The sequence below is a fragment of the Pelodiscus sinensis genome, chromosome Z (assembly GCF_052426305.1).
Source record: "Pelodiscus sinensis isolate ZL-2025 chromosome Z, ASM5242630v1, whole genome shotgun sequence".
Classification (NCBI taxonomy): domain Eukaryota; kingdom Metazoa; phylum Chordata; order Testudines; family Trionychidae; genus Pelodiscus; species Pelodiscus sinensis.
The window spans coordinates 13,642,754-13,655,786 of NC_143085.1; the positions used below are offsets into that span (position 1 = coordinate 13,642,754).

At 40.7% G+C, this 13,033-nt stretch overlaps 1 protein-coding gene across 2 annotated transcripts in view; it reads left to right on the plus strand.

Moving 5' to 3' along the window:
* PI4KA (phosphatidylinositol 4-kinase alpha) overlaps positions 1–13,033 on the plus strand; it is a 107,137-nt gene that overhangs the window by 30,918 nt on the left and 63,186 nt on the right. For both annotated transcript variants that reach the window (XM_075898245.2, XM_075898246.2), the window contains exons 15-19: positions 1,403–1,498; positions 2,203–2,386; positions 4,714–4,817; positions 8,180–8,348; positions 12,965–13,015. In XM_075898245.2, coding sequence (XP_075754360.2) covers positions 1,403–1,498; positions 2,203–2,386; positions 4,714–4,817; positions 8,180–8,348; positions 12,965–13,015 — 604 coding nt within the window. The remainder of the gene's footprint in view (positions 1–1,402; positions 1,499–2,202; positions 2,387–4,713; positions 4,818–8,179; positions 8,349–12,964; positions 13,016–13,033) is intronic.

Here is a 13,033-nt window from a genome sequence, read left to right on the forward strand (position 1 = left end):
GAGGGTCTAAAATGCCATCGCAGGTATACGGCATATAGCCTTCCTTATGTCTCCCTCTCGAAGGAAGGGAGTTAAGGTAATTCCTGCTCTGCAGATTGAGACACTGAAGGGCAGAGAATCAGCAGTGAAGTGCAGGAGGGTCAGAGAAGTTAAGTAGTTATTGTCACTTGAATTTTAAATATAATTTAAATTGGCAAGTAGGAAACCTTGACTTAAATAATTTATTTTAATGTTGTTTTGCATTTATATGTTTTATTTTCATTTAAAACGATTCATTGGTAAGCATTGTAGATCAACATGTTTTAACTAAATGGAACTTTTACATTTAATTGGGTACTTCTCTGTAAGTCGCCTGGAAAACGCTCTGTGTATTCATATTTATCATCTTAATATTTACATTTTTATTATGTTAGAAAATTTGGAATGATACTTTACAAGATTTTATTTTTATTTACAAGTTTTTACTCCTGGTGTTTATTAAGTTGTGTTTGAATGGAAGTTGCATAAAATGCAAAATACTATTATCAAGTTTTTTCATTTTTTAAATAAAACTACAAGATAATTTTATTTTAAAACATGCTTTGCATTTAAAACTAACTGACAGAGGAAGTGTTAGTGAATTAAATTTGTTTCTTTCACCATGTCCTTCAGAATTTTAGTATTAATAGCTCTCACCCTCTTACACCTTATTTTCCTATTCAAATCTATCAGTAAAAACATACTTTTTTGTTTTTTCAACTTCCGTTTGGTTTCTTAACTTTGAAGGAACTAGTCATTGAAATGAACTAGCTGAATACACTGAAGATATTTTCTTTGTGCTTGTTGAAGAGGCCACTGCTGCCAAACTGCTTAAGCATTTCAACAAACAGTGGTTCAATGGTTTTAGCTACAGTTCAGCTGTTGGACTTTTTAAAGAAAGTTTTGCAGGAAACAGGTACTGGTTAAATAGATTTTAATAGATTGTACTAAATTTAGGCCAGAGGTTGTCATAATTTCAGTTAATTTTAAATAAGTTTATTTTTAAAAGAAAAATGTATTTAATTTAAATTTTAAAAAATGTAATGTTTAAAAAAATCTTTAGTGTTTCTCCACCCTACTTACATTTTATACGTACATAAGCATGAACATGTAAAGAATGTGGAACTCATGAAACAAATGTGAAGAAATTGAACAGTATCATCTAAATGTAAAGATCTCTAGAATGTTTTAGGGTTTCCAAATATTTGTTAATGTGCATATATCCTTTTGTAGGAATCTTTTTCTTATTGAATACAATTGAGATTGTATCAGTTGTGCATAGTGATTTTTGTATTGGATCCTTACTCTCACATAAAGTGAGATGTGAAAATATAACTGTTGCTGTTTGGCTCTCCTGGCAAGTTATGTGTTTACTATTTTGTAGGAGCTTGAAATCTGGCTCTTCTGTGGATCCAGTGATCATTGAGGCTTTTCTAGCCAGTTTGTCTAACCGACTGTACATCTCACAGGAGAGTGACAAGTAAGTTATTAAGCAAAATATCCATTATTTTTTGTCTTCAGTCAATTTAACTTAAGACCCATTTCTGCTAAGGAGGTTTTCCCTGTGTGAAATGCTAAGCATGAGTTTCCCCTGTGTGAAATGCCAGTGAAATTAGGGAAATTGCATGTGGGAATATGGTTTGGTTCATGAAGCTCTTTTGTGGGATTGGGCTTTTATTTTAATACTGCTGGGGCTACATACTTTACTGGAATACGGTTTTCATGTCTGTTTTTGCTAAATTTTCAGTGCTCTTCACATGCCAATCACTTAATGTTCTGCACAATTAATAACTGCTTGTGGAGTCTGAATTAGCTCTCTCCTTTTGAGCAGTTGGTCTGAGTCAGAGGCAACATAGTTGACAAGACTGCTCCAAGAGAAGCTCCCACTATATTTACCCAACTCTACTTTGATTGGTCTTTCCAGACAGGCTTTTTATTTTTTCCCACCTATTTTGCTATCCTGAATGATTAACAGATCAGTGTTACTACTGTAAAAACAATTGTTTGTTTCCTTTATGAAGTATGTTCTTGTTTATCATGGGGGGGGAACAGCATCAAGGGGTTAAACTGTAATGTCACTTAATTTCTGGGTGTATCAGCATAAGCTTGTAATTCACTTTGTAGTGGTAGGTGTGTTTTTTGTTTCTGGATGTGAATGTGGCTTGTTTGTTTGTTTTTTGTTAGGGAGGCCCATTTGATTCCTGACCATACAATTCGAGCTCTGGGGCACATTGCAGTGGCACTTAGGGACACTCCCAAAGTGATGGAACCTATCCTGCAGATTTTACAGCAGAAGTTCTGCCAGCCACCATCTCCACTTGATGTACTAATCATTGACCAGCTGGGCTGCTTAGTTATCACTGGAAATGTAAGGAGAGAAGAGCTAAGAGAACAAACCAGACTAAAGAGGCCCTTAAATCAGGGGTCGGCAACTTATGGCTTGCGAGCCATATATGGGTCACCTAGGAGCTAAATATGGCGTGAGCGCAGCTCCCCCTCATTCATCCCCACCCACAATGGGGAGCCCACACTGGCAATCCAGCATCATGGCCCCCACAAGCTTGGAACCAGTGCTGGCTTCCTGTGGGAGGGGAGGGGAGGAGAGAAGGAGCCCCAAGGCTCTGCGCTGGTTCCAGCTTGTGGGGAAGTGCACGTGCTGCTTCTCCCCTCCCCACAGCAACGCACGTGCTTCCTTATCCACCCACCTTCCCCTGTGCTCTGGGGAGGGGGGACTTGGCAGCTGCATGACCACCTCCCTCCTCATGATCACTAGAGAGTGCATCCAGCCGCGCTGGATGTGGTAGTGATGTACATTGAGTGTGCAGGTGCTGGGGGTGGGACAGGAAACTAAAATGATGGCAGAGGATCCAGACTTTGGGGACGAGGAGCGTCTAGATTTCCTGAAGGAGCAGCACTTGTGCTTCTTCCAGTGCTGCCTGCAGATCCTGCCCAAGAGATATTCGTCCCTGGAAACCAGCAGGTACCAACCGAGCTGCTCCTGTTCCCTCCGCCTCGCCAGACACCCATCAGCACTCTGCTCCTGTCCTCTGGCCAAATGCCCATCAGCATCCTGTGCCTACCCCCTGCTTGCTCCTGCCTCCACCCCCTTGCCCAGACACCTACCCCCAGCTTACTCCTGTCCCTTACCTCCTACGCAAATTGTGCACCCTCACCCCATCCCACTCACTGGCAGCTCTGCCCCACACACTGGACCCCTTCCTTATTTGTGGTCCCACCCCAGGGGGAGGGGAGGCCCACAAACTCTACTAACCCTGGAATCCCAGAAGAGTTAATCTGGCCTGAGGCTTTGAAACTAATAATACTTACCCGACCCTACCCCCCGCCATGGGACTGGAGTACCAAGGGAGTGAGGTGTTTCAGTTGAAGGCCACATCAGCAAGGGTTGGAGGTTTTTGGAGGGGTTGCTTTTTTGCTTTTCACTTGTGTAGTCCCCAACTAATTTTTCTGTGGGACTCTGGTCCCAACCCAAAAAAGTTCTCCGCCACTCCCATAAATAATGACAATGTTGAAGACTTTTGTGTTGGACATCATATTTTACTTTATTTAAAAATGAAACTTGGCCAACAAGTGGCCCAGCCACCATCTGGCTGCAGCATTATAACACCTCTGAATGCCTGCCCAGCCCTTCCCCCACGCCAACCCCAAGCTCATCGTATACCTGAACCCCCTGCCCTGAGCCCCTCATACTGCCACATTCCCAAACTTCTGCAACCCCACATCTCCAGTCCCCTGCCATAACACTCCTGCACCCCTGCTTCCCAGCACTGTGCCCTGAGTCCATTATACACCCAGACCAGTGTTCCCTCTAAGCTGGGTGGCAGCACAGCTTCACAGATGATTAATCAGCCTCTCTCAGACAGAGGCTCAATGCATGGAGCTGATTAATTACCTGTGAAGCTGTGCTGCCGCACAGCTTAGAGGGAACACTGACCCAGAACCTCTGCCCTGAGCCCCTATACTTCCCAACACAGACTCCTGCATTCCCACATCTCCAGTCCCCTGACACAATACTCCTGCACCACCTACAAACCTCAAATCTGTGCCCTGAGCCCATCATACACCCAAGCCCTCTGTCCTGAGCCTCATATACACCCCAACCCAAACTCCTGCTCTCCCACATTCCCTGCCCCCGGCATGAGATTGACAGAAGACAGCCTGAATGCATGCATGAAGCTGCATTTGACCAGTTATGATGTAAAGTTCAAAGAAATGTGTGAAAAGATGCAGCAGCAGAAGTCCCATTAAATAAAGTCTGAGAGTACAATGTTTCATTTATGTTATTAATCATTATGTCAGTTAACAATTATATTAAGTTGTATATTTTCAGTCATGCAAATAGGCGTTTTTATATAGCTTTTGTTAATCACTTTTTCTGAATTTTATGTATTTTGGGTCTTTGGTTTGAAAAGATTGCTGACCCCTGATATAGAGGGGAAAAATTTAAATTATGCTTTCACAAGCTCCTTAGTGACTTAGGAGTGCCCAATTAGTATTTAGGTCTGAGGAACCTCAATCTTTTTTGATAATGGGATTCAGGCTCCTAAGTCACTTAGGTCTAGATTTTTAAATATACTCCTATACAAGGTTTTTATTTGTTTGGATAGAATTTATTTTACCGGGTTTATTCCTTTGGTGGGTACTTTATTCAAGGTACTTTACTTTGTTTTCTTACAGCAATATATTTACCAGGAGGTATGGAATCTATTCCAGCAAATCAGTGTTAAAGCCAGTTCAGTTGTTTACTCTGCTACTAAAGATCACAAGGATCATGGATACAGGTAACATTTAAAGTTATAAAAGCCTCCTTAGAATTCATGAATATTTAAATCAAGCATCAGCTTTCATGCTGTGTTATGAATATTCACCATTTTTCTGTAGACATTACAGCTTTTTTTTTTAAATCTTTTTGTTGTATTCCTGAGGTTTGTTAACATTAATTGTCCAGTTCTGAGAGGGAGGATGTTTTGAATTTATCTTGATTTCATATAGTCTCCTAGTCCTGTATTTTTTGAAGTAACACTTTGAATATTTAAAAATGACTGGTGTGTGTTTCTTGCTTCCATTTGCTGGATTTTAGAATGAATAACATGCTTGTGATTTTTTTTCTCTTGATGAGCAGTTAGTTCTTCAGTGTTGCAATGATATCTAGCACCTGTAGGATAATGTATTGGCAGTGAATGATAATAGGGATTCCTAGATGTCTTTCAGAAATGGTTAGCATCAGGAAATATCAATTCTGTCAGAAGGATTGTGTGCAGTGGTGTTGTAGCAGTCTGTCCCAAAATATTAGAGAGGCAAGGTAGGAAGGTGAGGTCTTTAATTCGACCAACTTCTGGGGAGAGATTAGCTTCATGCTTACACAGAGCTCTTCTTCAGATCTGAGAAACTTAGGGTGTCATGGCTAACTACAAGATTAAACCGATTGTTTGGCGTGAGTAATTAATATATGTTTCCAAGGAAAAAGTCCAGGATATGCACCTTATTTAACACTCAAAGCCACCTTCATCAGGCAGCGGCATTCTACCAGAGAAGCAGATTGGCTCTTCCATAATGCAGTCAGCCTGAGAGCACCTGCTTCAGTACAGAAATAAAATCCCCTCTGATCACATACTCATTGCTATCACCTGCCATCCAAAGCTTGATGGGGATCCCATCCTGAAAGACATCTTTTGTGAACTCCATCTTCTGGTCTTAAAATGATGCTGCAACTTTTCCATACTCATCATCCAAAGCAAAGCTACCAACAGACCAGGATACCAACTCAAAGCAGCCCCAGAGCCTCCCAGTGTAACTGATATGAAACTTGTGGACATATCTTCACTGTTACAATGATCGGCATACCCAAACACACCTTTCAAGATCGTTGGGCTCTACACATGGGTACCACAACATATAGAAGGCCTTTCCCCATGCACTAAATGTTCCAATGGCAACTGCAGGTGAAATCAGATAGTAACTATGCTCTTGAAGGAACTCACACAGGAAAATAAGACAAAACACTACATCTCAGCTACATCTACACTGTAAGTTTTCTTGGCAAAAAATATGCTAACGAGGGACTCATTTGCATAAGCCGTGATCTCATTTGCATATTTTCTACCAATCTGTTTTTGCGCTGGGGTTTTTGCACAAAAACAAGCAGTGTGGACGTTTTCTTTTTGCGCAAAAACCCCTTTTTCTGCAAGATCCTTATGCCCCAAAAAGGATGTATACCGATCTTGCGGAAAAAGGGGTTTTTGCACAAAAAGAAAACATCCACGCTGCTTGTTTTTACACAAAAACCCCAGCGCAAAAACGGATTGGCAGAAAACATGCAAATGAGATTGCGACTCATGCAAATGAGTCCCTCAGTAGCATATTTTTTTACCAAGAAAACTCGTAGTGTAGACCTAGCCTTCCTGTGGGTAAGCACTTTTCACAAAGCAATCACTGCTGCATCAGATCTATCAGTGCTCATCGTCAAAGAAAACTTGCCCAATTCATAACATTTCTAAACACTAAATTTCATGGATTGAGCAGACATAGTAGATTTATGGTTTGTTACAACAGTTCATAATCCACTAGCAGCCTTCCCCCAGTGGCTTCTCCCCCTTCCCTCCGCTCCCTTCCTTTCCTTCTTAACTGAATGGATATTAATAACCCACTTCACCACCTTGTAATATATGTGAACTGATTGTGCTAACCCTCCTGTTGCATTTTGTATTTAGTTATGACACTCCAAGTAAGTATCCTAAACTAAAGAAGAGCTTTCTGTAAACTCAAAAGATGCCCTCTCCCCTCCCCTCCCTTTCCACCCTCCCAGCTCTCTAACTGATTGATTGATTGGTACATTTTAGCTGGTGTCAAAAACATCTAATGTATTAGCAGTAATTGCAAACTGTCGTCTTAATGTGCCAGATGCACAGACCATTGAAGGCTGTGGATTGGCCCCAGTACTATTATAGTACTGAATTTCTTAAGAATAATTTATGAAAGAATGCTTAATAACTAGGCACAATCCAATTACTGTTAACAACTAATAGAAAATATTCCAGTAACATCAGTAGGAGTTAATCAGGCCCTATCTGAGTGAGGTGTTGCCGTATAAAATTGCAGGACACTGCCTGGCATTCATTATGTCATATAACAAGTTAATTAGTATTCAAGACTATGGAAAGGTAATTTGTATCAGAATTACATTGCTTTATAATTTTAACTTTTAAAAATGCTTGAATTCTAGTCTAATGAAGGTGCGGGATTGACAGTAACTACAGATGAGCATACTGGTACATGCTCATTATACAGGCTTTCATGAACTGTCCTGCCCAGTTCATGTCATTAATTAATTTGATTTTCTATATCACCTAAAACTTTTCCAATCCAGAAATACATATCTTTCAGCTATGTTAGATTTCAGTTTTACATACCAAAAATGGGCCCTGGTGAACTGGTGATGGGTGGCAAAAGACAAAACGTTCTCTAGAGATGAAATTGAGACTTCTGATGACATTCCATTTCATTCTTCACACATCAGTGTTGGCGCCAAGGGTGGAAATTAGTTTATTCCATTTCTCTGTTTGGTGCTGTTTTTATGTGCTCTCTGATGTTGAAACCACTACATGCATTTTAATTGTGATTCAAGAGGTATTTGATTGGCTTTTTATATCGGAATGCTAATGAACGTAGGAACGGCCATACTGGGTCAGGCCAACCGTCCATCTAGCCCAGCATCCTGTCGGCAGACAATGGCCAATGCCAGATGCCCCAGAGGGAGGGAATACAACAGGTAATCCTCACATGATCCCTCTCCTGTCACCCATTTCCAGACAAACAGAGGCTAGGGACACCATTCCTACTCATCCTGGCTAATAGCTATTAATCTACCTAGCTCTCTTTTGAACCCTGTTAAAATTCTAGCCTTTGCCACATCATCTGGCAAGGAGTTCCAGAGGATGCATTAACCCTGTATAATATCCATTTTCACTAAACCTGCAATGAACAAAATATTGCCACTGTCAGTACTATGCAGATTTTCTGGTTACAGGTGTTAGTGAGAAACCATTATAAAATAAATAACCATTATAAAATAAATACAAAGCTTTTGATTCAAAAGTTGGTTATTTCTAATTTCTCTCTCTCTTTTTTTCCCTCCCCTTGTCAGACACTGTTCCTTAGCTGTCATTAATGCCTTGGCTAACATAGCTGCTAACATTCAGGGAGAACACCTTGTGGATGAATTACTAATGAATTTGCTGGAACTGTTTGTACAGCTTGGACTGGAAGGAAAAAGAGCCAGTGAGAGAGCAAGTGAAAAGGGACCAGCATTAAAGGTAAGGAATAGTATACAATTTGTGAGATTGAACTCAGTACCTTTCTGCATTGATATGTCTAATGTAAACACATAATTCTTACTTCTTTTGAACCAAGTGTATACACTTAATGACACATTTAACTACTGAAATAAATGAGAAACTGATGTGTTTATTTTGGTGCCTATTAGTGTATTACATGCATAGCCTTTCCTATATCAATTAAGCATCACATAATATCTGTAAGCTTAAGGAGTAATGTTATAACCTATCTGAAAAATGGGTAATTGAGATGGACAAGTCACTTAATATCTACTCTAAGACCCACAACAGACTGGTGACAGAAGTGGAAACAGGAAGTCCTAACTTCTGGACTCCTGTTATTACTGCTTCCTAAGAAAGAGAGAAGTGTTATAAACTTGCAGTTTAATTAGTACATATGTTAACTTATCCTGAATGGTGATTAACACATGTAGATTTTCCATGATTAGAGTTAGCAGAGGCCTTTGCAAATAAATTTACAATAAATTATATAGAGTGGAATAGCTTAGAGTAAATACAGATGTAATGAGAACAGTGCAGATTATCATCATTGAATAAGTTATTAGTTGGAATTGGTTGCTAAATTGGTTAGCTTGGAAAAGAGGCACAGTCTCACATGAATGAGAGAGAAACTATGATGCTTTGCTGATTAGAAGTAGGGATGTAAGCAACTAGTTGACTATCAGACTAAGCATATCAGATAGTAGACTAGTAATGCAACTAATTGCTTCCCCCTCTTTGCTGCCTCTATCAGCTCGTTCCCCTCCCCCCCACCATTTCCGTAGTGGGTAGGGGAAGTAGAGGCACAGCGGGAAACAGTACAAGCGGAGAATGAAGCAATCTCTGCTCACTCTGGTTCTGCTGCAATTCTGCTTTTGAAGTGTACAGGAACCCCAGTGGGGTTCTTATACATTTCAAAGGCTCAGGCGCCTCAGAGAGCATGGGGCCAGTGGGAGTCCCCTATTGGTCCCATGCTCCTTGTGAGGCTTCCTTTTGAAATGTAAGAAGCATGTAATTTGTTAATTTTGTAGTAGACAAAAATGTTGTCTACTATATGATTAATCAATAAGGGTTAGCACTGCAAGCACTTGTTCCTGGCTCATGCCATGTCCTGGTGCAGCTCTGCATTAAAAGTAATTTAGGAGCTGGTGGGTAAGGGAAGTATTATTGCAGAGCTGCGGTGTGGATAACTCTCAATACAAGAATGAGCTAGGATTGAGTTGGGCTCCTTCCCACCAAATCCTAAAATACTTTCCTTCAGAGCTGTAGTGGGGGTAGCTGCCGGGACTGAGCCAGGCTGCTTTCAAGTCCTCTCAAAAATTTACTGGCAGAGCCATGGTTGGTGGGGGGGAGGCGGGGAGATGCGTGTAGTCGGTGGCATTAACTGATAAGCTTTTGCTTATCAGTTAAATGTTTAACCAACTAAACTGTTATATCCCTAATATGTTACCCTACTGTGTGCATGTGGTGTGGGGGAGAGGCGGTAAATCAGTGCACTTGATTTACATTCTGAGAGTGCAAGATGACAGAAGAAAAGAAGTGTTTGACATTGTTGGAGAATGAGAAATGTAAAATGACTGATAGTTCCAGGGATCTCTAACAGAAAAGCAGAATGGGGGGGCTGGTTTTCTTTGGTCATGGGGGCCATTACTTGTATTGCTAACAAAATTCAAATGAGAGGTTAATTCTGATATTGGAATCTGGATCTCCAGCTTCCAGGTAAGTACTCCGTTGTATTTTATGATCTTGTCTATGCACAAACTAATTGTTATGCTCACTTTGAGTTAAATTGGTACAAACTCAGGTGTGAACAGGACACACTTTTATCTCAGTTTAAGAGCCATTTGTATAGGTTTAGATTAAACTTGTTCCTAAGGCTTTGTCTACACTGCCTGCTTTTGCCAGCAGAGAGTATGCAAACAAAGCACTAATTAGCATTTTGTCATGCTTCACTTGGATAATCTATTCGAGCCATTTTTGCGTAAGGGTTTTTTTGCGCAAAAACAAGCAGTGTGGACGTTTCCTTTTTGCGCAAAAACCCCTTTTTGCACAAGATCCTTATGCCTCTCCAGAGGCATATGAATTCACAGTTTGTTTATTGTTTCAACAAAACTCAGCGAATGCCATTATGGAAAATCCTGCCTATGACCAGGCTTTTTTTTATTCTGGTCTCCGGAGAGGCATAAGGATCTTGCGCAAAAAGGGGGTTTTGCACGAATAGGAAATGTCCACACTGCTTGTTTTTGCACAAAAACCCATTGTGCAAAAACGATTGGAATAGATTATGCAAATGAAGTGTGACAAAATGCTAATCAGCGCTTCATTTGCGTACTCTCTGGTTTGTCTGGTTGTGTGCATGTATATATTCCATTTAAATTGGTGCTATTTTATGACTAAACTTATACCCTACCAAAGCTGTTCTAGCAGTACATTAATAATTGTTTTTCTCTTTTTAACCTTCCCAAAACCACACCTACTCATCTCCCCCACACACACTTCAAATTTTAATAGTGCAAAGTTCTTTTCTTATCCTTTTATGGGATTGGTTGAACTCTCTTGGCAAATCTCTTTGAAATGAATAGAATCTGTTTGCTTTGAAGATAAACTGAATCTGTAACAAGTAAATGCCTTTTATGTCACTGACCAAAGCTGATAGGTTGCTTATTTCATAAGGATAAGAGTTTCTAATCTGGGGTGCCAGCTCAGCTGTGAAACAAGATGAATTCACAGTTTATTGTTTCAACAAAATTCAGTGAATGCCATTATAGAAAATCCTGCCTATGACCAGGCTTTTTTTATTCTGGTCTCCTGGATAAGTGATTGGTGCTTGTATATAAACCACTTTAAAACAAATTATCCTCATCTCCAGGACAACCCAACAGTTTTTGTGCATCTCCCATGTTCTGTGTTCCAGGAACTTATATCTCAGTTGACTTCACACCCCTAGCAAATCCACTGTAAGATTCATCTGAGCTAGGAAACAATGCTTCTTTATTTTAAAAATACTAGGGGACTGTGTCCCCCGTTTGCTATACTCACCATCCCACTTCTGCCTCTCCAGGGCACTGGGGTGGGGGTGGCCATGGGCCTTTCGCTCCCGCCCCCCAAGGTCTAGGGAGCAGGGAAGGCTGTGTGGCTCTGCTCCCTAAGCACCGGGTGAGGGGGGAAGCTGCACGGCTCCCACTCATTTCCCCTCCTCCCCGAGCACAGGTGATGAGAGGGGAAGGCTGCATGGCTCCAGCCCACCCCCCAGTACTGGGGAGGGGGAAGTCTGTCTGGCTCCAGCCCCCCCGCACCAAGAAGGCAGTGTGGTTACACTTCTGCCCCCTGGAGCACTGGGGAGGCCGCATGGTTCCTGCACCACTCCCCAACTGATCATGGGAGAAACTGGGAAGGTTGCTTAGCTGCTGCCCCAAGCACCAGGGAGGGAGGGAAGAAGGAAGGATGCTGGCCATCTGAAGAGGGTGAGGCTTTGGAGTGCAAAGTGACATGCTGACCTCACTCTATTGTCCCACAGGAAACTTTTTTTATATATAAAAAAAATTAGCTGGGCTCTAGTTAAATCTTGACCCCATTTCTGGGGCATAATCTTCTCAAAACGATTTTGAAAATCATTCTTAGGACTCTGTTACTTCTTACTCTTGAATGTTTTTAAAAATATTGCATAATAAATTTGGCTCTGTCCATGCTGCAGTCCCAACTCCATCGTTGAATCATTTCCATAATTAGCAGTGGTTTCGTATTCACTTTTTTATGTCATTGATGAGGCTTATAATGTTCTGTTGTTTGTCAAATCTCTTGTGCTTCTTAACAGGCCTTTTATTACCCCAGATCTTTTTGCCTGATTATTAAACACATCTGCATTGATTTTATTTGCTTCATTTCAGAATTAACTAGTTGTTCAGCAGATTTTGTAGAAAGGCAAAATTTGGTTTTTGCATGAAGAAGAAATTAACTTGTTAAGTTGTATGGACAGTTTTTTCTGTGCCTTAAATTCCTTATTTTTTACAGATTCATAATCTTGGCTTTAGTTCAAAAGTAAAATCTGATTTCTGAGAAATATTTGACAACTTTTGAGCATGTAGAGTAATAGATTTTCAGTTATTAGATGTTTCAGAATAAAGATAATCGATGTATCTTTTCCTCCTGAACTGAAAGTGTGAAGTTTGATTTTCAGCTGTAATAGAGCTGTGTCTGTGATTGAAGGCCCCTTTGCTCATACATTTTTTTATTATAATTAGTGTTTTTTCACCTGGAAGGGAAAAATGATGCATCTTGTAGAGTTCTAGATCCTGATCCTGTGTCTGGATCCACATGAGTAGGCTTTGTCCCTGTTTGGAATCCCTGTAGGGATTCATGTAGACTGAGCCCTCAACCTGTTCACAGTCCATTGATTTCAGTAGTACTCTGCACGAGTGACAGTGATTTTGCTGGCTCAGGCCATAATTTGCAATGTATCTGTACTGATGCATTTGTACAAATAGCCATTGGAACATATGCCATTGGAAGTAAGCTTTGTAGTAACTATTACTTGAGATTACTTTGTGTTTCTTTGGCATTTTCCCATCTTTAAAATGTGTCTTTTTTTTTTGCAGGCCTCCAGTAGTGCAGGAAACCTGGGAGTGCTTATTCCTGTTATTGCTGTGGTGAGTGCTCCTGGACTG